Source organism: Halichoeres trimaculatus, unplaced genomic scaffold (genome assembly GCF_033239565.1).
Source record: "Halichoeres trimaculatus isolate MK-OKI-2021-1 unplaced genomic scaffold, fHalTri1.1 fHalTri1_scaffold_12, whole genome shotgun sequence".
In the NCBI taxonomy this organism is placed as follows: Eukaryota; Metazoa; Chordata; class Actinopteri; order Labriformes; family Labridae; genus Halichoeres; species Halichoeres trimaculatus.
In genome coordinates this window covers 35575201-35600456 of record NW_027437190.1, presented here as the reverse complement: position 1 = coordinate 35600456, position 25256 = coordinate 35575201, and the positions used below count along the sequence as shown (strand labels likewise).

The window sequence follows — 25256 nt, the reverse complement described above, 5'->3', positions numbered from 1 at the left end:
AGGAAACAAAGGATTCATCACAAACAGACCAAGGAAACAAAGGATTCATCACAAACAGACCAAGGAAACAAGGATTCATCACAAACAGACCAAGGAAACAAGGATTCATCAAAAAACAGAGCAAGGAAACAAAGGATTCATCACAAACAGACCAAGGAAACAAGGATTCATCACAAACAGACCAAGGAAACAAGGATTTATCAGTTTATGTCTTATTTTTGGAATAATTGTGCTAAAAATGTCTTTGTTGAGATATTAAAAGAAAAAAAAAAAGAAAAAAAAAATGACATACACCTGAAGAATACAGAAAAAATAAATCTTCTTATTGGCCAAAGTTTCTTACATCAAAACGTCATTCTTTTTAGAAACTTGAGAAGTATTTTTTATCATATTAAGTCTAAATAAATGTATTTAATATAAAAATAAATAAACTTGTTGAGGTCTCAGTTTCTGTGGCTGACCTGCAGGGTGCGGTGAACGCAGCGAACAGCCATCCACTTCTGCTCCGAGGTGAAGGGATGCTCCTCCACACGCACGTACTCCTGCTTCAGGCTCTCCAGACCCATCTACAGGAAACACACACACACACACACACACACACACACACACACACACACACACACACACGGATCAGACTACAGGTGGAGCTGATGAGACCCAGGAAACATCCACCTTTTCAACAATAAGGCAGCAGAGACAGACTTTGGAGTCACTGCTCCTTTCGATAACGTAGTTTTAATCTGAGATAATCCAGGAGAAACAGCAGAGGATTAGATTCCTGTGATTACATTCCTTAAACTTCACAACTACAATCTTCAACTTCACAAAAAACAAACTTTAAATGTCAATCCCGAAAAATCCAGGGGGTGTTTTTGTTTACATGTCTCTTACATTAAAGGAGCATTTACTAAAGCCTGATTTCAACCTGGGAACAGTTATCAGCTCCTCACAGTATTTTACCGCTGGATTTCTTAAATTCTAAAACACTTTATCCTGTCGCTTTTTATTGCTACACGTTTAACTGACATCTAACTTTCTGTAAGCTGATCCAAACGCTCCGTCCTGAAGGACAAGATCTTTGTAAGACCTACACGACAACTGCACAAGATCTGTGCCAGAACTTTGTGATATCTCTGCAAGATTTTCATGAGACCTACTGGAAGAGTACACAAGATCTTTGCCATATTTTTGCTAAACCTTTGTAAGACAGTCAGGAAATCTACACAAGATCTTGAAATCTTTGTGAGATCTACTCAGGATCATCATCATATATTTACAAGATTGTCTGGAGATTTACATGAATTCCCACACAAAACCTTTACCAGAACTTTGCAAGATCCTTGATGGATCTTTATGGGACCTTTACAAAAACTACACTAAATCTTCATTAGATCTTCACCAGATTAACACAAGATCAACACAAGATGTGTACAAAATCAACAAGATCTCAAGGACTTCATGAAATCTGCACAAGGTATCAAGATTTTTACAAGATCTGCACAAGATTGTTGTAGATTTTCATGAGATCTGCACAAGATCTCAGGATTTTTACGATATCTACACAAGGTCATTGCAAGGGTTTTCAAATAACCTCAAGATCTTTCTGAGGCCTTCCAAAGAACTCGCTGAAATAATGAGGTCATCACATAAGGATCTCCTGATTGGCTCATGACATATTGAAAGGGGGAGGTGTCAAACACCACGGGCGGCTGATAGCTCCGCCCCATGATGGGCTTACAGAGTAATAAATAAAGTTAATATAGTTTGTAGATTCTCAGGTGGAGTTGGAGTGATTCAAATCAGAATAAAAAGCTGAATATGAGGAAGCCAGGCAGCTGGAAGACATCTGAGTCCTGAGGTTTACGGACACGTGGGTGAACGTAGCTCCACACCAGATCCTGAAGCTCTAAGATGAGCGGTTTTTCTCCTCAGGGTCTGATTCTGTCTCAGTGATCCAGTTCATGGAGGACTCACTTCAGTCCTCGCAGCTGAACCAGTTCAGCTTCTTAGTGAAGAGACAAAGAAGAAAAGAGTCTTCCTCTGAGCCAAATCAAACACCACAGAGCTGTCATGTGACTCGTCTCCCCAGCTCCCCCCGTAAAGAGTGGGCGGAGAGCGCGGCGCTCTGAAGCACAGAAGAAGAAGAAGAGGAAGAAGAAGAAGAAGAAGAAGAGGAAGAAGACGAGCGTTCAGCAGCCATCTCCACATGAATCTTTTCATCTTCAGAGTCGTCTTCGTTCTGCGATGATGCAACACGGCGGACACAGGCGGCGAGGAGGCCTGATGACTGTTTCACATGAAAGCACCACGATGCGTTTGATGTCCCTGTTACTGTGAAAGTATTCAAACCCACGGATCTTTCCTCAGCCGGTCTCTGCGAGGACCAACAGGACTCTGTCAGCAGAGGGAGCTCTCCATGAAGACGCCATCGCTCCGTTTCCTGTCCCGCCCTGAGGTCGCCTCCTCGCTGGAGGAGTCCCCAAAGAACCGGTCCCTGGAGGATCCGAATCAGATACTGAGGCGCTTCGTTGACGAGAAGGAGGAGCTGCTCTCCTCTGATCTCTGAACGTCTGAGCTCCTCTTCCTCTTCCTTTCTGAGGTCGCGAACAGAGACTGAAACTCCCTCTGAGCTCCTATGGATACGGATTTAAAGCACCAACGCTGGCCAATCAGAGTGAAGGGGGATCACGGAGCAGGGAGCCTTAAAGAGACAGCAGCTAAACAAAGTGTTTCTGACAGAGGCTGAAATCAGGGATAATAAAACACCAGGGCGAGAAAAATAAAGATTTTTTTGGCTGTAAATCATGTAAAGATACTACAGGGGCACCAGAGGGACAAAATAAAGACTAAAGAAAGCGTCATACCCCCTCTTTAAGTTCTTTATACTCTGATATCTTTTGATAAACGAGTCAAGTGAAGTTATTTCTCAAGACTTTGACTCTTTTTCCTCATGATAAGAACATTTTCTGGTGGTTTATGCGACCAAAACAAGACTTCCTGTTGTACCTTCATGGCGAGGGCGATGAGCGCTCCCTCCGTGGGTCGTCCCAGCAGAGCGTGGTTCCTGATGACCGAGTCGTTGCACACACAGCCCACCTGACGAAATAAAGACGTTTAATCCACCAAAAAATAAACCATCATTTATGAGACAATAGTTTGATGGATGTGAAAAACGATAAGAAACAGTTTTCAGCAGTTTTCAGCAGTTTTCAGCAGTTTTCAGCAGTTTTCAGCAGTTTCCAGCTCTCAGGTGGACTCACCTCCACGATCTTACTGATGGACTGGCAGGAGAAGCCGTGGATGACCTCTCCGTCCAGTAAAACTTCTCCCAGTCCGTTATAACCAACGCCGGTCACCTGTAAGACGACGACACGGTTTAACAGACTGAACACCAATCATCTGATGAACCACGATACCAAAGACGACGGGGGTCAGACCTCAGCATGGAGACCGTCTGACGTGAACAGCTGAGTGACCGTCATCTCGTTCTTGGTCAGAGTTCCCGTCTTGTCCGAACAGATCACGTTACAGCAACCTGACGAGGAGTCACACATGAAGCATACGAGTTAAGATCAAGACTCAACGACTAAAGCTACGGAGCTACAGAAGCCAAAGCATCCAGCGTCCTGCAGTCCGGACACAGACAGCAGAGCAACTTCACTTTCAGATCCTCTTTATGGTTTAAAGTTCAAACTTTAATGTTGACTGATTAGTGTTTCATTGATGCACCTACCCAGAGTTTCTACGATGGGCAGCTTCTTGACGATGGCTCTTTTCTGGACCATCCTCATCACACCGAGCGCCAGCGTCACCGTCACCACGATGGGTAAACCCTCAGGGATCGCAGCGACCGCCAGACTGGAAATCAGAGATTGAAAATCAACATAATCAAAGATAAAAACATCAGATATGGTTTTTATTTTTCCCATAATTCGTCTGAGCTCCAAACTTTTGATCTTATGATTTACAACCTCATGATTCTGACTGTTTTTATCAGAATCTAACATTTTAACTTCACCTCACTGTCAAATATTTGACATTTTATTTTAAATCTGAAGATTTTGCTCCCAGTTCTGACATTACAGAATTTTGACTTTTTATCACAAAGTTGTGACATTTTTCCAAACAATTATTTAAAAAAAAAACATATTTTTAACAAATTATCTGAGAGTTTAGACTTTTTGTATCTGATTTTTGACATTTATTCTCATCATTTCATCATTTTTTCTAATTTTCTCACATATTATTTTACACTGTTACAATCTTTTGCTTTTTAAGTTAGATTTTTATCTCCCAAAATGTTCTCATTATTACAACTATCATTAATTGAATAATATGATAATATAATATTTAATGATAATAATTTATTTGTTTATTCAATTTTTTATTTGAATTTTTAATTTAACACAATTTTTGTATTATTATTACACACACACATAGAATTATTTATTTTCATTTTTTTTCACTATTTCTTTCCTCATTGTTTACGTTTTTTAATTTGAATCTTTTGACTTTTTCAACCTTCAGTCACCACAATGTCATCATTTAAAATTTTTCATTTAAATTTGATATTTTTGCTCGTGACCTTCTCATTTTATCTCAGATTTTTTTACATTTTTTCCTGATAATCACAACTTTCAGTCTTAAATCTACTGCATTCATAAAGCACATTAAAAACAACCACAGCTGAAACAAAGAGCTGAACATAAAAGACGATGCCGGCATAAATGAGTTAATAAGTATTGTTTCATTGGTCTCAAAAACAATTACAAAAAATAATAAAAAATATTTTTTCTTATGTGCCCATTTTTTCATTTGATTATTTGACATTTTAACTTAAAGCCTTTATATTTTGACACTTTTTCTGCTTGATTATGACATCATTTTTCATAATCTTGACATTTTATCTTTTTTTTTTCACTTTAATCTCATAATAACCATGACTTTAATTCAAAATTGTTATTTAAAATATAAAAAAAACTATTCATCTTGTACAATAGATTAACATTTCAGTTTTTACTCATAAAATTCAAGCTCCCCTCTTAAATCTGTAAAAAAATTTTTTTTTTTACTTTAACCTTTAACAAACTTTAGCAACCAATCCAGATAATTACTTGTCATCTTAAAATATGATCTTTTTATTAGCTTGATTTTTTTGGATTGAGTTAACAAGATAAAACATTAGCTGTCTCCTCCTCCTGTCTGTCTTTATGCTAAGCTAAGCTAAACTAAGCTAAGCTAAGCTAAACCAAGCCATCCAAACTTGAGCTCTGCGATGAACATTTCTCTGAACAAGTGTTAAAAACGGTGTTTGTCTTCCTGTGTGAATAAAGTTAGACTTTTTTTATCTGCCGCGCTCTCAGAGGACACAGTCTGAACCATAACACCGGTGTGACAGGTCAGATCGCCCTCTCTGACAGAGGCTGGTCGGTTTAATCTGATAAGAGGCGCGCGCTGCGGGCTGACGGCTCAATCATTAAACGGCGCCTGTACCTGACCCCGATGGTGAACATGTCCAGGATCCTCTTCCCCTGCAGCCAGCCCACCAGCATGATGACGCCTGAGACAAGAAGCACACGAGCTGAGCCAGGGCGCCACATTCACGGGACGCTTTCACTTCACTGACAATGACACACAACAAACCTATGATGCCGAAGGAGTAGAGCGACAGCTGCTTCCCCAGCAGGTCCATGCTCTTCTGCAGCGGCGTTTTGGGAGCCTGAAACAAACAGGAAGTGTCAGTGACAGGTTTTCCTACTTCCTGCTCACCTGGCAGCTCCATGTTCAGCAGGTCGGAGCGCTGCTCTGTGATTGGCTCCACGCACACACACACGCAGCAGGTCAGTGATCAGACTCCTGGTCAGGAACAAAGGAGCGCTTGTTGTAACTGTAGCAGCGATTCGACACGCTGCGTCCTCCCCCAGAGGCTGAATCACTCCCCGCTCTGTCTGAGCGACTCCGACATGAAGACAGGCCTCAGACGGCGGGGAGGAGGTGAATTATTCTGAATAAAAGGATCAATCTCCGCCTGTAATCACCTCCTCTTTCATCCTCACTTTGATCTCCCAGAAACGCTCCTCCTCCTCCGTCCAGAGCCTGACGCTTCAGGAGGATGTTTACAAAAACATTTCTGGGGTAAAAACCTGGATCATCTATCATCAGGACCCAGATCTGCTGGATCACATTCATACCTCTTCTGCCTGCATCATCTTGAACACCTCCCCGAACTCCGAGTTCTCCCCGGTCCCGATGACGATGCCCTGAGGAACGCCACAGACACAAACGGGTGAGGAGACGGCAAAGCGAAGAGGAATTTGATGCACAGATGATCTTGCCGGTACCTTAGCTTTCCCACAGCGCACCAGTGTCCCCATGAAGGCGATGTTGCTGCGGGAGGCGATGTCTCCGTTGGTGGCGGCGGGCTGCGGGGAGGTGGACTTGGGGCAGGGGGCCGTCTCTCCCGTCAGGCTCGACTCATCCACGGTGAGGTCTGTGGCCTGAGGGGGTGGAGGACGGACGTAAGGTTTTCTGTTTGTTACTTCAGTGTGTGTGTGTGTGTGTGTGTGTGTGTGTGTGTTGACCTCGTAGAGGCGGAGGTCTGCTGGGACCCTCTCCCCCACCGTCAGACACACGGTGTCTCCAGGGACCAGCTCTCGGGCCAGCAGGTGCTCCAGGTTCCCGTCTCTGATACTGAAACGTCAAACAGTCATCGTTAGATCCTGACACACACACACACACACTAACACACACAGCAGCTTTCACACTGATGACCGTGAATTTAGCTCTGATGTTTAGCGATCCTGAAAAGATTTAGAGTACAACGATGACGAGGAGGAGGAGACACAAAGAAGAAAACAAGACGACCCTCGCGTTTAACCACATGGTGAGACCTCCTCAGCTCACAGGCCGGCTGTTTCAGGTGTGTGTGTGTGTGTGTGTGTGTGTGTGTGTGTGAGCCAGGTGAAGAGCCAGCTGCTCCTTCTGTCGGCTGTTGTTTGAAGTGTAAATCGATTCTCCTGAGCAGCTTGTTTGAGGAACATTTTCATATTCAAACCAGACGACGTCTGAGAAAAACACTTCAGGTCCTCACAAGGAAATAAAACTTATCAGGAGTTTATGGAACCTTTGATATCAAATATTAAATTATATCAATATTAAAAAATTTTAACCAAATATTTTATAATGATTGTTTTATTTCAACAATTTAATACTTTGTAAAAAAAAAAATAATAATTCATTTTCCAAGCTTTTATAGAATAAAAAAATGTTTTTTTGAAAGTCATTTTTTTTCATGCTGAAAAACGTCATGAAACAAAATTTGATTTTGTTAAAAAACATTTTATAAAATAATGACATATTGGAAATTAATAAATAATTTATTATTTGAAAAATATGGAATTGATAATATAAACATTATGAAATATTTAGTTATAAAATTTTTATATTAAAAAATAATAAAACATAATATAATAATGCCGTATTTCACAAGTCAATGGCCATATTACGTATTATTCTGTTATTTATCAAAATGTCGTTATTTGTTTATTTTATTATGAATTATTTGGGGTTAAATAGGATTGAAGCATTTTTTTTCACTGTGTATCATCAAATACAGTTGTAAATTGTATAAAGGAGTAAAGTACGATGTGTTTACCCTCAAACCTCAAAAGCCAGGTTAGAAAACATAAAGAGAAGCTCGGACATAATAAATAAATAAAAAAACAAATATTGGGTCAAAATTTTGAGATGTGAAAGATCGAGATTATGGCAAGAGAAGTGATGAATTCAGATTTTTCTCTTTTTTCTTTGACTATTTTCCTCATCAGTCCATCAACACTCATTATTCCAACGTTAGACCTCATTAATCTGACTTTATTAAAATAATTTTAACTTTTTCTCTCATTATCATGACTTTTTTTTTAAATAAAATCTCATGTTTATTTTTCTTATAATTGTGAATGTATGTCCCAGTATTTGAACTTTTTAATCAGTAAAAATTACCTTATTTTCTTCCTCGTTATGATGTTTTACCCTTATGAATTGTTGTTTTATCCTCGTTATTTCATAATCTGGTCATTAATTCCAATTTGTGACTTTTCAACTCAAAACTAAGACATTAAATTTTAAAATTTGGACTTTTTGTCAAATAGATATGGCTTTTTATATCTTATTACCAGGTTGTTCATTCAAACATGTGACCTTTAGGTTTCATAAAAATATTTCTTTTTCTCACAATTCAACTTTCGATTGGACTATTTTGACATTTTAACCTTAATTTATGAATTTTTCATAGTTATGATTTTATTTATTTGACATTTTGATAATTTTCCACAAAAATGTGACAGATATTTTTTAATCTCCACTTTCTATTGATCATCCAATATTAACCACTTCCATTTCTTTGAAATTATTTAATTTAAAAACTCTTTGTTCTCATATAACCGTTGAACTTTTGAGGTTTTTACTGTTATTAAGGTCAAGTTTGTCCTTATACACCAGAGGAAGTTGTGTTTTCTTAACTTAAACAGACTCCTGGTTTTAAGAGTCTGCAGGTTTTGTTTTAATCCTGGTTTTTATAAAAACTGAAAAGTGGTGTTTTCTTCTGTTGGTTAATGATCCCTGTGTGACTGCGTCTGTGGATGAAGGGATTAACTCATGCATAGATGGATGATGGATGGATGGATGATGAAAAGATGGATGTTTGAATGTTTGGATGGATGAGTAAAATCTCTCACCAGTGACATTCTGGAGGCACCAGCTTCCCGAGCTCTTCTAGAGATTTCTCTGAGCGATACTCCTGCTCACACACACACAGAGGACAAACAGCAGCACAGAAACACAGTTATCAAAAACCCTGGAGTGTAAACACACACATTTACTCAACACACTGAACACACACTCAAACACACACACAGAGTCTCCAAAGATTCACACTGCAAACACCAGCTGAGTGTTTGTTCCCAGAGAGACGCTAAAGCAAACAGGACTCACCTGGACGAAGGCAACTGTCACTACGATGATGATGGCCTGCAGACAGAACACACACACACTCACACACACACACACACACACACACACACACACACACACACACACACACACACACACACACACACACACACACTTTAGTTTAGCTTTAAGATCCAACACTTTGTCAGGAATTCAGTGATAAAAAAAAAATACATAAAATGACCCCGAACTTTTTTCTTTCTATCTCTCAGGTGTTTATCTTCTTTTACATTTTCCCAGGATGCAAAGCGACAAAGTAATTAATTTTATTGATAGACTCTCAAGTTTGAACAGACAACTGCAGAATAACTGCTGACTGTGGGTTGGAGCCAACATTAGCACAAACAGATTAGCCTGTGTTTCAGCCTTAAGCTCATGTTTAGCCTTTAGCTCATGCTCAAAGCTTTTAGCCTGTGTTCTTGCCTTAAGTCCACTTTGTAGCTTGTATCAAAGCTTTGTAACCTTGTTATAAGCCTTAAGCTCATGTGTTAGCTTTTAGCTTATATTTTAGCCTTTAGCTTGTGTTTTAGCCTTTAGCTTGTGTTTTAGCCAAAGCTAGTGTATTAGCCTTAGCTTGTGTTTTAGCCTTCAGCTAGTGTTTTAGCATTAGCTTCTGTTTTAGCCCTTAGCTTATATTTTAGCCTTTAGCTTGTGTTTTAGCCTTTAGCTTGTGTGTAAGCCATAGCTAGTGTTTTACCCAAAGCTTGTGTTTAAGCATTAGCTTGTGTTCTAGCCTTAGCTTGTGTTTTAGCATTCAGCTAGTGTTTTACCCATAGCTAGTGTTTTAGTATTAGCTTGTGTTATAGCCTTAGCTTGTGTTTAAGCCTTTAGCTAGTGTTTTAGCCCCTAGCTTGTGTTTTGGCCATAGCTAGTGTTTTAGCCTTAGCTTGTATTTTAGCCTTTAGCATATGTTTAGCCTTTAGCTTGTGTTTTAGCCTTTAGCTTGTGTTTAAGATATAGCTAGTGATTTAGCCTTGAGCTTTTGTTTTAGCTATAGCTATTGTTTTAGCCTTAGCTTGGGTTTTAGCATTATGCTTGTGTTTTACTCATAGCTTGTGTTTTAGCCTTCAGCTTATGGTTTAGCCTATTGCTTGTGTTTGAGCCTTTAGCATGTGTTTAGCCTTTAGCTTGTGTTTTAGCCTACAGCTTATGGTTAAGCCTTCAGCTTGTGTTTTAGCTTTTTTGTATGTTAGCCTTTAGCTTGTGCTCTATCTCTCTCCTGTTTCTCTTTCTTCTGCTCTTCTGTCCTTTCTCTGTCTGACAGTTAGGCTCCAGTGTCCACCATCACTACAAAATTAATCACAGAAATCATTTTCAGCAGAGAAAAACACAGATCTCTCTTCTCTCTGATAAACTTCATCAGGCGGTGTGCTGTTGTCATGGAGACCTAGACGTGCTGTAAATCAATCTGGTGCTGCTCGACCTGATCAGGAAGCTGAGAAGTAGCTTTGAGGAATAACTTATTGGTGAGTCTCACTCACAGACTGATACTTTGAATGTGGTCGTAGAGATTAAGAGTCTAAAACAGCCAAAAAGACGAAAAAGAGACAAAATGAGGAAGACAGGAGGTGAACCAATATGTGGAAATGTCTGGGGGTTTGTGTTTGCTTCAGTTATGACATGAGGAAGAACAAGTTCTGAGGAAAACTGGTCGTGGGCCTCCCCCTGAACCAGCCTGAGGTTAAACTGCATTTCTAAACCCTGTTCCTGTTCCTGGTCTGACTGAGAGCGGAGATAAACCTTCAGCTAGTTCAGAAAAACGTTTCTCCTTCAGCTGTCGAGTTTTCTTATCCCTCACTTTATCTCCGTGGTTATTATTCGCCACTGCAGACGCTCCTCCCCACGGCGCAGAAATAATCTAATTTCTAAAACTCACAGGCAGAAACTGGAAGCAGAGTCCCTGCATGTTTTTACATCTTCTTAATGTTTCTAAGAATACCTCCTCACAGCTCTGAGGAGCCTGGGATAAGTGTGTGTGTGTGAGTGTGTGAGTGTGTGGCGGTCTGAAGGTGCGACATACCACTGTGATGCTGATGGCGTCGTCGAACTGGTGCATGAGAACGCTGATGACGGCCGAGGCCAGCAGCAGCAGGATGAGAGGATCTTTGAACTGAGGAGAGGAGAGACACAGAGAGGTCAGGATGGCAGGGGACAGGGTCAGCAGACACACAACCACCCACAGCGAGTGTGTTTCTGTCTCTGTGGCGTCTAAAACCGTTTCAAACCCACACATCAGGGACTCTGTGGACAAACTGAAGGTGTTTTAACAAATGAAGACCTGTGCAGGAAGGATTAAAGTGAGGATTAGAGCATAAATGAGGAGGGATGAGCAGCGTGGGGACCTGTGAGGACGAGGAGGGATCGATCAGGAAGTGGAGCGGCGTGCAGACACTCAGGAGGAAGTGACATCGATTGGACGAAGCCAGGAAGAAACAGACGGCTGATTAGCCTGGATTCAGTCTATTTACCAAAGTGGTGACAGTTGAAATCCAGGGAGTGTTTGCAAAGTGTGGATGGTCAGGAAGTTTAGGAAGTTGTACAGTTAGGGATAAATCAGAGTAATCATCTGCTAAGCTAAGCTAGCTGCAGCAGGCTAGTCGACTGAAATGTAAAGAATCAAACAGACTCATTAAGCAGAAAGACTAATGATGTTGATGAACCCGTGTTTTTATTTTTGATTCATAGCTGAAAATCAATTGAATGAATGATACATGGATTCTGATGGATTGAGACATTTCTTATTGATTTTTTACAGAAACCAGTTTTTTGATTCCCATCTCTGAGTATGACAATCTCATGTTTACATCACCATCAATGTGGCTGACGAATACCACAACGATCAGTGTTAATCAGCGACTCATTTTGCCCTGATGGTGATGATGATGATGATAAAGAGCTAAAATATTTCACTGATGATAAAAAAACTGAGGGTTTGTTTTCTTCAACCTGAGGTCAATGAGATGAAAGTGTGAGAACCTTTCTCAGTTTGAATGCTGATTTTAACCCTGGTTAGCGTTAGCCATAAAAGCTAAACCAGCTCCTGAGTAGAGCTGTTTTAACTTTTTCAAGTTTTAGTCTTTGTGGCAAAGTCGTTTTAGTTTTTGTTAGTTTTAGTCATGTTTACACTTTTTAGTCCAGTCAAGTTTCAGTTAACTAAAAGTTTGAGGATTTTGATCTTTATTCAGAATTATCCAGGACTATTCTTATTTAGTTTTATTTGATAAAAACTTAACATCGGTCTTTTTTTAGTGATCCATTGCTTTGAACCCCGTTATTTTAGCACTTCCTGATCAGTGGTGATTGCTCTCAGTGCAAGTGAAGCTCAGCTTCCCCTAAAATGTCCCTAAAAAGTGTTGATATGTTCTGCTGTGTGAACATTTCATTGATAAAATCTGAGCTAGAATTCCTTCATCTTTAGTTCAGAATCAGCTCCTATCACAGGTAACTGGCTCCACCTCCTTCTCATTCATCCCCGGCATTTCCAGAGCATCTTGAACAATCCTTCAAGACCCAAATAATTTTGTTTTCTCCAACTATGTAAACACCAAAACTACCTGAGAGGAATGGACTCTCTTCTTTTATGTCTCACTTCCTGTTTTTGATTGCGCTCATCCCAGGCGCTACATCCTTCATCTTTTCTCACGATCGCAACGCTCTATCTCGCTAAACTACCTCAACACAACATCTCAGATTGTTTTGTTTTTTTTTGACTAATATTGATATCAGTAAATATTGATATCAGTAAATATTGGTTATCAGCCATAACAACAATATTAATATCGGATATCGGTATCGGCCAAAATTTTCATATCGGTGCATCCTGTGGATGTCTAACGCTTATTTGTCAACAATATGCAAATTATATGCAAATCATGATCTCATAGACCCTCCCCCTCCATGCCAAAAGAGGGACAGGAAGTTAAAAATTAAATAAGACAATAAGAATTGAAATTATAAACTGTCATTGGTCAATATTCACAAGGAATAAATAAAATATGATTTTAATTCAGAACATCAGAATCCAAAAAGTTGGTGTTTTTAACCTCGGCAAAATGTGACCAATGCCATTTCCGTTTTTGATGTCATCATCATTTTTTTTAGATACATATTTTTTATCGCCAATTTTTTCTTTTTTTCAACACCAAATTACATTTTCCAATACCAAGCACTGAAGTTATTGTTTTGGCTCCACGTTAAAGGTTTAATTGAAATGAAGAAATGTCAAACTGCTCCTGAAAGAAGAGAAGAGGAGCTCTGAGAGTGTGACCTCTGACTCTTTTAAAGACAAATTAAAAATAAATAAATAAAAAAAATCCCAGCTGGGCTGTCTGATAGTTTGGTGATGATGATGCTAAGCTAGCTGGGAGCTATCAGAGGGACGACCTGAAGCGGGACAAATGGATGGACGTCGATCGGGGGAATCACTGCTGGTGTGTTTCCATGATGTGGTGGAGCTGAATGCGTCAGTGGTCCGTGATGAAAAGTCAAAGCTCACTGATTAAAACAGGCCAACGCTCCGCGCTCTATTTTCAGCCCCAGCATCCTAATGACCCGCTTTCCACATCAACCACGACACGGCTGAACGCTGCCACCGCGCTGGAAACTTCAACTCCAGACCTGCTGGATCTGAACCATCACAGACGGGCTGTGGTTTAAACAACCCTCCTCATCCTCATCCTCATCCTCATCCTCACAGATTAATGTGTGTTATCGTCTGTTTACACTCTGTTTGTCAGTGAGTGTTGAAGCTGATAACATTTCACCATCCTCCCTCCATGATTCAGCACATCCCTTCAGCTGAAACCGCCTCTGTCTTCACTTTCTCCTCCTCTCGGCTGGTGAGAGTCTGAACATGAGTTTCAGCAGCAGGAAACACGGCGCTGCTCCTTTAAAGGGACCTCCCAGGCCGTCAGGTCCAGGCAGGAAGAGGTCTGACAGACTGTCTGACAGCGAACACGAGCTCTCACAGAAATCTGGAGGTTTGTATCCCTCCTCTCCTCTGCTCCTGTTTCTAAATTTAACCCTCCTTCCCCTCCTTCTCCTCCTCTCCTCCTCTGTGCAGCGGTTTCTGTCCCTGTCAGAGTTCACGTCCACAGAGCTGACCAGCGTCTAAACTCCCTCCGGCTGCCCCCGTTATCAAACCACCTGGATCTGCTCAGACTCAGAGTCCGAGTCCTGGGCTTTCTTGGAAAACGGCGTCCTCTCTCTGCTCCAGCTGCTAGTCAGACACACGAGAGCAGGAACCATCTGTGCGCTTTCACCCCGTGTTTCTGCCCGGCGGTGTGACGGCCGACATTTCAAGTCTTAAAAAGTCAAAGGTGAAAATCATATGAATTCATCCACATCATCTCTGGTCGATCCAGTTTTCTGCTCGGTAACTTTTTTTTAAAGGCATCGATGTTAAAATCAACTTGTAATTTCTCAGGTGTGACATTTTTCCTTCACAGAAGAAACAAAACAGGACGTTCACAAACACTGACAGCGGTTATTAAAAGAAGCAGATGCCAGGTTCTGTATTTGATCTTAAAACCGGGATCCAAGCTCACCCGGCATCGCTTTAAAATGTCACCGTTAAGAAGTTGGCGAGTGTTTTTGGTGGCGTATCATGCCCAGCGTGACGACGGTTACACCTGTGCAGGGTTTCACCTCCACGTGAAAGAGGGACGGGGACTCAGCATCAAAACCAGAAACAATCTGCTGCGAGGAGATACTTCAAAAACATCATGGAGACAGAGGAGGGTCATCACTTAAAGAGGAAGTTAAATGAAAAAGAGTTTTTATCTTTATTCCAGCACAAACAGTCGATTAAACTGAATGTGAGCCACATTTGTCTGGCAAGTCTCAAAAATATTTTATGTCAAGATGTAAAAAGTCTGCCAGGGTGTGGAGGGGGTCTGGTTTGGTGAACTCAGGATTGGATCGCTGCTTTTTGCAGATGATGTGGTCCTGTTGGCTTCATCAAGCCGTGACCTTCAACTCTTTCTGGAGCGGTTCGCAGCCCAGTGTGAAGCGGCTGGGATGAGAATCAGCACCTCCAAATCTGAGTCCATGGTCCTCAGCCGGAAAAGGGTGGACTGCCCCTCCGGGTCGGGGAGGAGATCCTGCCCCAAGTGGAGGAGTTTAAGTATCTCGGGGTCTTGTTCACGAGTGAGGGAAGGATGGAGCGAGAGATCGGCAGGTGGATCGGTGCGGCGTCCGCAGTAATGCGGACTCTGCGCAGGTCTGTCGTGGCGAAGAGGGAGCTGAGCTGAAAGGCGAAGCTCTCTGTTTACCGGTCGATCTTCGTTCCCACCCTCACCTATGGTCATGAGCTTTGGGTAGTGACTGAAAGAACAAGATCGCGGCCGAAATGAGCTTCCTCCGTAGGGTGGCTGGGCTCTCCCTTAGAGATAGGGTGAGAAGCTCGGCTATCCGAGAGGAGCTCGGAGTAGAGCCGCTACTCCTCCGCGTTGAGAGGAGCCAGATGAGGTGGCTCGGCTCCGACTCAGGATAAGCGGCAGAAGATGGATGGATGGATGTTAAAAGACAAAAACGACGCCTGAAATGCCTGACAAGGGGATAGAAAATCTACTGATGGGCTAAGACAAGATTAAAGAGGGGGTTTGTGTTTTTCATAGCATTTATCCTCTCCCTGTGGCGGCCCTGTCGTATTTTTACACCATTCAGCTATAAAAAAAAAAACTTATTTCCTCTCACTGATGTTTTAGAGAACTCTCATTTCAGCCCCTGTCTTTAAGATACTGTCTCTTTAAGAACCCCTGCTCCATTAAACCCCTTCCTTCTGATTGGCTGGTCATCTGGAGGCTTGTAGGGGGCGGAGCTGTAGGGAGAGCTTGGTGTCATTTTATTCTTTTTAACACTCTGCAGCATCCGTTCCCAAACTGCAGGGGGCGGTGTATTCCAAACGCAGGTCTACCAGATGACCAATAAACCAGAGAAGAAGAAGTTCGTTTACACCGTTTGTGTCACCTATCACGGGGTAACCAAGGTGGACCTCGTGGACAAGTCAAGCATAAACATAGCTTCAGGCTCCTCCCTCCACAAACCCTCTCCTCTCTGATTGGCCAACCCTGTGGAGGCAGACCTTGGTGTTTGAGGCCCTGTTCCTCCAAAATATCACAAAACGTCAACAATGACATTATTTCTGCAAGTTTCATAAATATCTTATGCTTCTTTTTCTTTAAATCTGCCAGTTTAGTGTGAAAATCCAGCATTTTACCTTTCACTCCTACCAATAGGGTAAGAAATATTAAAGAGGGGGTGTTGCGTTCTTTTTTTTTTTGTTTTTTGGTCTTTGTTCTGTCCCAGTAGTATCTTTACATGATTAAATCTCCAATAAAATACCTATTTTCCAGCCTCTGTCTGAAACTCTTAATGTTAGCTGCTGTCCCTTTAAGTCTCCCGGCTCCACAAACCCCCTTCTCTTTGATTGGCCAGCCACTGCACTGTTTAAAGCCCGGCTCTCCAACCAGTTACAAGCTCCTCATGTGATCTGCACACATCCAGTGTTGTTACCTTATATGTTTACAACATGGGAAAGCAGAATACCCTCTCTTTAAACTGTGTTCTCAAGATTTACTAAAACTGTATCAAATGAATTAACAGAATCCATATAAAGCGAACCAGCTTCATGTCAGAGACGGCTGATCAAAGGGCGCTCGCCTCCTCCCTCAGGAGCATGTGCAGAATGCTGTAAAGCTGGTTCTTCCCTTTAATGCTCCTCATTTCGTGATATTACCGGGTTATGTAATTATACCAGGGGAAGGGCTGCTTCAGCGGCGTGTCACCCAAATCTCTCCCAATATAACAATGTCAGAAGTCTGAGCAGAACAAAGGAGAAAATAACAGAAGCAGGGCTGTGTGCTCTTCACGGTGACTCTGTGTTCTCATGACAAAACAATGACACCGAGGAACATGACAAGCCTCCAGATATTTTCTCAGGCGCATGATAAAAATAGTGTGTTGGCTTTATCCTGGAGCTGTGGCTGAATGTGTAAAGAGCTTCTTCTTCAGACTCCAGATCTGATAATTCAGCAGGGTAAGAAACACGAACAGGAGAGGACAGTCTGAATATCTGAAAACAGGTTTTATACGACGAAGACTCTGGAGATTGATTTCTGTAGGGTCGACGATTGTTTGAGAAATGAGCGACAGTTTTTTGTCTTCAACCTGCAGCTCTCTGACTCCTTTGCAGTGGCTCCTTGTAGCTTTTAAAAAAATATGACTGAAATAAAGAATAGTTATTTTTCTTCCAGAGGGTGTTGATGATTAAAGACACTGACACTAAATAAAATCCTGTGTTAACATTTAGTTGAACTAAATCTTCATCCCATCTGTCAATAAAGCCTGCCACCGCTCTACTTCACCTCCTACAACATCAACAGCCCACCAACTTTCCATGCACCTGTGGCTAACCTCAAGTTTTACAGCCCTGGGAAGATAACTACATCTACAAAAAGACTCATCTGGAAGAAAATACTGATTTTAATTCTGTGTGGATGGATTCATTTGACTGACAACTTTATATATAAACTCAATATGTGGCGATACATAAGCAAACAACAAAAAAATTATGAGTTGAACAAAAAAATGAATACAGTGTTAACAAAATCATTTATTTTGTCTAAAAATTTGGAAACTTTTGCAAATTTATTAAATTCCTTTTTTAGTTTTTGAGATTTCAAAATTGACATTTTTGCAAATTTTATTTTATTTTTTTCTTTAATTGTTGAAAAAATTTTTGATTTTTTTTCGACATTTTGTAAAGTTTCAAAACTTCAAAATCTTAACAAATTTATTTATTTTTATTTTTTTTCAAATTTTGAAAAAGATTTTTTTTGGCAATTTGCAAAGTTTTGAAACTTAAAAATCTTTGCAAATTTTTGAAATTTTGTTTTAAAATTGTTGAAAATTTTTGAAGATTCTTTTTGACGATTTGCAAATTTTTGAAATTTCAAACAGTTTTTGAAACTTGACAAATTTTTAAAAATTGAAATTTCATTTTCTTTGCAAAATTACTCAATTTTATTTTTTACAAAAATATTTTTTTTAATGTTTAAAATTTCAATTTATTCATCAATTTTGTAAAAGTTTTGCTACTTTTTGCAATTTAAAAAGGAATAGATTTTTTTCTGCAAATAAATTAAGAATAAAAAAACTAAGACGTCACATGTACAATTTTATAAATTTAAACAATTTCTCTTTTAGATATTTTTTTTACTAGATTTTCCTGTAAAGATTTTTATTCACTTTTTTGTCAGTATTTTGAAGATAAAGTAGATTTTATGGCTGGTGAGTGACTTTAATCCAGTTGAGCTGAGGAAAAAATGGCTCCTATGAAAGTAAAGGTTGTAGACCCCTGCTCTACAGAAAGCAGCCTCTAGTGGACAGCTAAGGAACTGAAGTTTACGACAGGTGTTGAGAACACAGCTCCCATAATCCCCTGCCGTGCATGAATCCATGTAAACGTGACGCCTCAGTTACCTGAGAGATGTACTTCCTCCATAGCGGCTCATCTTCGCTGATGTCGAACTCGTTCCAGCCGTGATAGGCCCTCCGTCTGCACACTTCCTCCTGGGTCAGACCCAGCTGCAGGTCGGCCTGTGGGCACAAACAAACGGATGAGTCCTCCTGAACGTCTGATCTGTTTCTCTTTGGTGAAAACGAATAAAGAGCGGCGATGCAGCCGTCTGTGCTCCTACCTGCAGGATACACGCTGCTTCGTTAACGGGGAGTTCGCTGGCTTTTCTGGACGTTAGTACTGGGACCATGGTCTCATCTTCACAGGAGGGTTGTCTCTCGGAAAGCTGCGGCACAAACAAACAAACAAACTATCGTTATCGAACCAGACTGGAAGGTCTGAGTCTGACATTTGCAGAGAAAGAGCTGAACTCTTCTGTCTGACGGAGGTCGACCTCAGCACTTTCACTTTCACTTTCACAGACGAGCTGAACAACCACCGTCTGACACCTGAGACACTGAGCAGCTCTGCTTCAGCAGCTCCTCCAGACTCTACAGACGTCATCTCTTATCGTTTCAGACTCCAGAGTCTGAGCACAGAGTTAGGAAATCAAAAGACACAAACTGAAACTATTCAAGGTCATTTCACTTCATCATCAGACAAATTTTCCTGCTGATAAAAATCACTGAGCCAGCAGCTGGATCAGATTACAACAAAGTCACGTTAGCATTTTCTCCACCGTCTCACCTCCTCTGAGGCTGAAACTGAACTTTCTGGACATGAGAGCTGTGAAGAGCCTCCATCTTACAGGGACGGTCAAAAAAACTCCCGAACAACCAACAAAACGTTCTGAGGTCTGTACGGTGGCTGGGAAGTGCAAAACAAAACTACAAAGAAACAGTTTGCAGCACAAACTTGAATAAATTTACACCTAATAAAACACTTATTGGAAAAAACACTTTTACAAGTCCTACAACAAATTCACAGAGTCAGAGTTTTGACAGGAAGGGAAAGCACTAAATGTTGAACGTGACCCAGAGGTGATGACAGCTGGGGCATCAGTAAGTTTGTGTTGATGTGAGGAGCTGACGGAAGAGATACCAGGCGTGAGATTAACAGAGTTTATTAAAAGTTTATAATAAGTTTTTGTGCATGAATTATGTTTTGTCTGTTTTGTCTAATTCCAGGAACTGTCAACAGCAAGGGTCTTCAACCTGTGGCTCTGGAGCCTCATGTTGCTTCTTGAAGCTTTGAAAAAATACTATTAAAATTTCTTTATGAATATTTTTTTTGTGGACGCTTTTATAATGTCTTTTATTTTTTTGCTTTTTTGCAAATTTTTTTTTGGCATTTTTTATTATTTTTTTTGTCATTTTTGAAATTTCTTTTTTTGGACATTTTTGCAAATTTTCAAATTTAGTACATTTTTTAAAATTTGATAACTGTTATTAATGGATAACTTTTTTATTACATTTTTGAATTTTCTTTATACTTTTGCAAAACAAATTTTTGACATTTTTGAAATTTCATTTATGGACATTTTTTTTTTATTTTTTTTTTTACATTTTTGCAAATTTTCACATTTAATTTTTTTTTTAATGTGACAATTTTTTGAAATTTGATTACTTTTAATATGTGATCGTTTTTTGCACATTTTTAATTTTGTGACATTTTATTTTTTCAAAAATTTACTTATGCCATTTTTTTGAAAAAAATGTTTGCAAATTTCAAGTTAATTGTTACTTTAGTAAAATTTTGTAACTGAACTTTTTTTTGGCAATTTTTTAAATTACCATTTTTTAAAAAATTGCAGTTAATTAAAAAAATAAAAACTAAGACAGCACACGTACCAATTATCAAATTTGAATAACTTCTCATTTAGATTATTATTCACTAGATTTTCCTATGTTAAGATTTTTATCAGGCATCAGGAATACTTGGAGAAATAAGATAAAGTATGAAAAAAGTCTGAATAAAGAATGAAGCTTAATTTGATTTTGTGGCTCCTGAATGACTCTAATCCAGCTGAGTTGAGGCCAAATAGCTCCCATGAAGAGTGAAACCACAGTTTTTGGCCAAAGTGGGTCCTGCAAAACAGACTTATTCTTGCATATGTCATCCATCATTGAAAGTAGGAGTTAAATTTGATATTAAACCATGCAAATATTTAAATTTTGATCTGGTTTCAGCATTTCTTTGTGGCAGTGAGTAGCGCAAACTTGTGCACAGAGGTCGTCTAACTTCCTATCAACTATTTTGTGGGTTTTTTTTGGACTGGCTTATTACTGCATTACCAAAATCTTTACCTCTAATTCTGGCACTGATAATTTGGAGCTTCCAGTCTGAAAACTTTGGGAACTCCTCAGATAAACGATAAACATTAAGTTCAATATCAAAGCTTTGATTTTCAGAATTATCAAACTGGTTACTGCAACAGCCCTGGCAGACATAATGTTGGCTTGGCCCAGGCCGTTCATGGTGAGTGGACATCAGGATGTGAAGTTTTGGGGAAAAGCCAACATGTAAATTTATTTTCCTCAGAGAAGAGGAGACAAAGATGCAAACGAGCTCTGTTTCCTCGGGCAGAAGAGCAAAAAAGTGTCGTTTTTACAAGCGCTAAACAAAGAGCACAGCTGAGGAGGACGACAACAAACAGCCCTCTGGGTGTTTGGCGACGACGTATCAAAAGTTAACTTAATGAAACCACATTAAGAATAATATGACCTGTCTGACAACAGGTGAACGCACAGATCGTCAAGTCGTCAAATATTTGCTTTGTTATTTCACAAGGAGCTTTGACCAAACAACAGATCCCGCCATAAACTGATCCGGCTCGCACGGCGAGACATCTGTTTCAAACCCAGCAGCTGGTCGCAGCGTGGAGACGAGAGAAGAGAAACTTTAACAACGAGCTGCGTTTACTCCTTTAGTTTGAGCGTATGTTCTCAAATAGCCGTAAAACATCACGTCGTTATTTTAAGAGTCGGTTACACAGAGCAAACATACCGGCTTCAGGTAATCCGCCTCCTCCTTCTCCTCAGGTTTCCACCAAGACTTAAACTTTGCAACCAACTCCATCTCTGCACAGACTGTTCTCCTCAGGTAGACACACCTGTTGGCTCCCAGTGACCCGCTACCTGCATCCACCTGGCTCACTGTGGAGTGTGTGTGCGTCTGCGGGTGTGTTTAAAGGAGCGGAGGATCCGCCCCGACCCGCCTCCCGCGCCGACACGGGGAGGAAGTGCAGATGAAGTGTGATGAAGGAATGACAGCAAACGTGCCTCAGGTGAGCTCAGGTGCTGCGCCACAGTCAAACAACACTCTGCTGTGTATTGTTTCCTGTCATTGTGAGGCCGCGGCTGCGTCAGAACGACGCGTGAAGCCTCGACCTGATGGAGACATGTTGGTGATATTCTTAGAGCCTCAGAAAAAACATCTTTTCAAGGAAACAGCTCAAGCACAACAGTCACGGGAACCTTCACCTGCAGACAATAGGAGGTGTTGGTCACCATGACTCCATACTTTAATTGACTGATTGTGCTGAGGTGAACCCAAGCTAAACGTTTCAATGAAAACACTCAACACAGTTACACAAACACAGTCCTTTGTTGATGAATCCTTGGACTAGAAACTCCTGCTCTGCAACGTCAAACTATTACCATCAGCAGAGCCTCGTGGCTTTAAAATACTGAAGTAAAATCTGGTTTTTGGATTAAAAAGTCATCTTTGTATTTAGCAAGGATTTTAAATGAGCTGCACCAACACGAACAGAGACTCTGTGACATCACCCATCTGCTTCTGATGCATTGTTTTTAAGCCCCAGTCCACATGTCAGTCAGTCCTTAAATGGGCAAAACTCGAAAGTTTGACAACTTTATAATTAATGAGTTTTAAAAAATCCACCCTCTGTACCACGTGCTCCAATAAGCTTTTCTGTAAAAATCAGCTTTTTTGAACGGGTGTGTTTGAGGTTTCTGGTTAGTCAGCCTCATGTGGACACTTAATGAACTGCAGTTCTTTAGCTCTTCTGCAAAAGCTTCATAATTTAAGACTGGAGGGTTGCTGCTTTGTGGAGAAGAAATTCGACGGCCTCTTGGTTTTACGCCAAATTGTATGAATTTATGTAACATTTAACGTTCTACTTCTGCATTTGCTCATTCACTCTTGGAAATCAGATCTTTAGCTTTGATATCTACACTTATCGTAGGTCACTTCACGGCCGACTGCTTTTCCAACTTTGGACAGTCCAACAGAGGGCTAGCCAATAGACTGGTCCTGAATCCAGGCGCATTACCAACCATCCTCCAACAAACCTGGGACCCTGGAAATGTGAGTATTTTAAATGCTGTGTGCTGTGGAGCAGATGGAAGAGCTTTTCCTCAGTGTCCCCCCTGTCTCTGTGTTAGCTTCAGGATGCTAACTTTAGCTGCAGTTAGCCTGTTGTTTTAGCCTGTAATGTTACGGTAAAGGAGCTTCTCTGTTTTCTAAACATTGTGCACTCGGAGCTCGTGGCGCCGCTCTCAGTGACGTGGAAGAGCGGGGCGGTATCAGCGGTGGCTCATTTACATATGAAGGCCACGCCCACTAAATCAGAGCGTTCTGAACAGAGGGGCTATGAGAGCCTGGAAACAATGCTGCTGTGCTTGATTTATTGGCTTTTTGGACCAAAACATGTTACTACCATTTCATGAAGACATCAATGATCCAGATTAAACTGCAGGAAAGGAGCAGGAGATGGGAGCTTTAAAACGCGCTAACTCATCTGAATGACTGGAGCTAAATGCTAAATGCTAGATGCTGTCTTTATGATAGCGTAGACTGATAATCCCTCTACCTGATTTGGTTCCCACCCCCACTGCCAACCCAGCACCAAGTGACCCTGGTAGGAACCTTTCTGATTCTGCCTCAAAGGTAAACGCTGTTAACAACAAAAGTCCAATCTCAACAACATAATCCAGCTCTCTGCAGTCCCATAACGTCAGGATGAAACACACGGAGCGGCCTCTGCAGCGCTGGTCACTAAGCCCACCTGACAATCACAGAGGATTACAGGAATCTAATCACTTCACACTGATCGCTGGCTGAGTCGCTCGCTGAGTCGATGGTGGGAAAGAAAGAGCGGGAAATATTTCAGGTATGTGGTGAGTTGGTTGGAGTCAGGAGAAAGAGGCTTCCTGTCCTCCAGGGCGCTCACACCGACCGTCCTGATTCATCAGAGGGTGAAAGTGAAGGTTGGTCGGTGTGATCATCAGAACAATCAGATTAAAATCACTTTCACTGTAAAAGAGAGAACAGGACGCTGACAAAACTTCATAAATGTCACAATCAGGTATTTTTAGCTTTTCACCAGTCAGATTAAAGAGGGGGTATTCTGTTTTCCTGTATTTTAAAGAAGCATACAAATATAGATTCTGGACGTGTGCAAAATGTCAAATCTGTACATTTTTTGAGATAAACTGAACAAACGCTCTGTTCTAAAGACTTTGCTAAAACGACACCTGCCCCTAGCTCCACCCCCAACAGGCCTCCAGAGAGCTGGCCAATCAGAGAGAAGGGGGTTCGTGGGGCAGGGAGTCTTAAAGAGACAGCAGATAAAAGACAGGGGCAGAAAAAAAGTGTTTTCTTAAACACCAAGGAGAGGAAAACAGAGATTTTTTTTAAGCTGTTAATCATGTTACGCTACTAAGGGGTACCAGAGGGACCAAAAAAAGCCCAAAAAGCACAATACTCCCTCTTGAACACCTTAAATGATCACTCTGTTGTCGGATTGGGTACTAAACGTCAGCTCTTTTATGGCACTGACTGAAATACTTCTTTAGTGCTTAGGGATGGGAGAAAAAGATTCAAGTATCCGGATTTTTCGTTCTTTTTTTCAGATTAAAATCCTTCATTTTTGCCTTTGTTCATAACCAGGGTTGGAAAAAAAGCTGAGATGTCAGATCCCTGAATAAATCCTAAAAACTGACTCACACATGATATTAATTTTTTAGGGAAATATTACTCCTGATAAAGTCTGTCGACGTCATAATCATCATTTAACATTCTCACATGTGGTTTGTTGCTGATGTGAGAGGGTTGGGTACCTTTCACATTTGAAACAATATGGTACTGATGCTTAGTATAAGGGATGCACAAATATGAAAATTTTGGCCGATACCGGTATCCGATATCAATATTGTTGTTATGGCTGATAACCAATATTTACTGATATCGATGTTTGTAAAAAAAAAAACAAAAAAAAACACAAAATCAATCTGAGATGTTGTGTCAAGGTAGTTCAGAGAGAAAGCAGCGGCGTGATCATGAGTAAAGACGACCATGGAGAGGATCAAAGGATGGAGCGCCTGAATTTGAATTTAGATAGAATTTATTGTCATTGTGACATGTAAAATGCACAATGAAATTAAAAGTGCCATACAGCTGGTGCAACATTAAAACTACAACATAACAGCCTTAGATGAATGCGATCAAAAAAAGTATGCTGTTTGATCAAAAACAGAAAGAGAGACATAGAAGAAGAGAGTCCACTCTTCTCAGGTAGTTTTGGTGTTTACAGAGTCAGAGAAAACAAGATTATTTGGGTCTTCAAGGTTGTTCAAGATGCTCTGAAAATATCGTCCGATACCGATATTGATACCGATATATCGTGCATCCCTACCCAGTATATAGCAATCAGTATCAGTGCTCAACGGTACCAGTTTACAGTACTATATTGTGTCTTTATGTGCTAGTAAATATCAATGTGTTAAATAATAAAATCTCAAAGTTTTTTTTAATTTAACGTATT

The 25256-nt window shown here is 40.6% G+C and overlaps 1 protein-coding gene across 3 annotated transcripts in view; it reads right to left on the bottom strand.

The window, feature by feature from the left end:
* atp2c1 (ATPase secretory pathway Ca2+ transporting 1) overlaps positions 1-25256 on the bottom strand; it is a 54355-nt gene that overhangs the window by 6473 nt on the left and 22626 nt on the right. For all 3 annotated transcript variants that reach the window (XM_074683094.1, XM_074683096.1, XM_074683095.1), the window contains exons 2-16: positions 18711-18815; positions 18493-18609; positions 11030-11119; positions 8992-9027; positions 8736-8797; positions 6582-6690; positions 6342-6497; positions 6192-6260; positions 5644-5719; positions 5494-5560; positions 3734-3858; positions 3438-3535; positions 3261-3356; positions 3007-3096; positions 462-566 (exon numbers count right to left, since the gene is read on the bottom strand). In XM_074683094.1, coding sequence (XP_074539195.1) covers positions 462-566; positions 3007-3096; positions 3261-3356; positions 3438-3535; positions 3734-3858; positions 5494-5560; positions 5644-5719; positions 6192-6260; positions 6342-6497; positions 6582-6690; positions 8736-8797; positions 8992-9027; positions 11030-11119; positions 18493-18609; positions 18711-18815 — 1401 coding nt within the window. The remainder of the gene's footprint in view (positions 1-461; positions 567-3006; positions 3097-3260; positions 3357-3437; positions 3536-3733; positions 3859-5493; positions 5561-5643; positions 5720-6191; positions 6261-6341; positions 6498-6581; positions 6691-8735; positions 8798-8991; positions 9028-11029; positions 11120-18492; positions 18610-18710; positions 18816-25256) is intronic.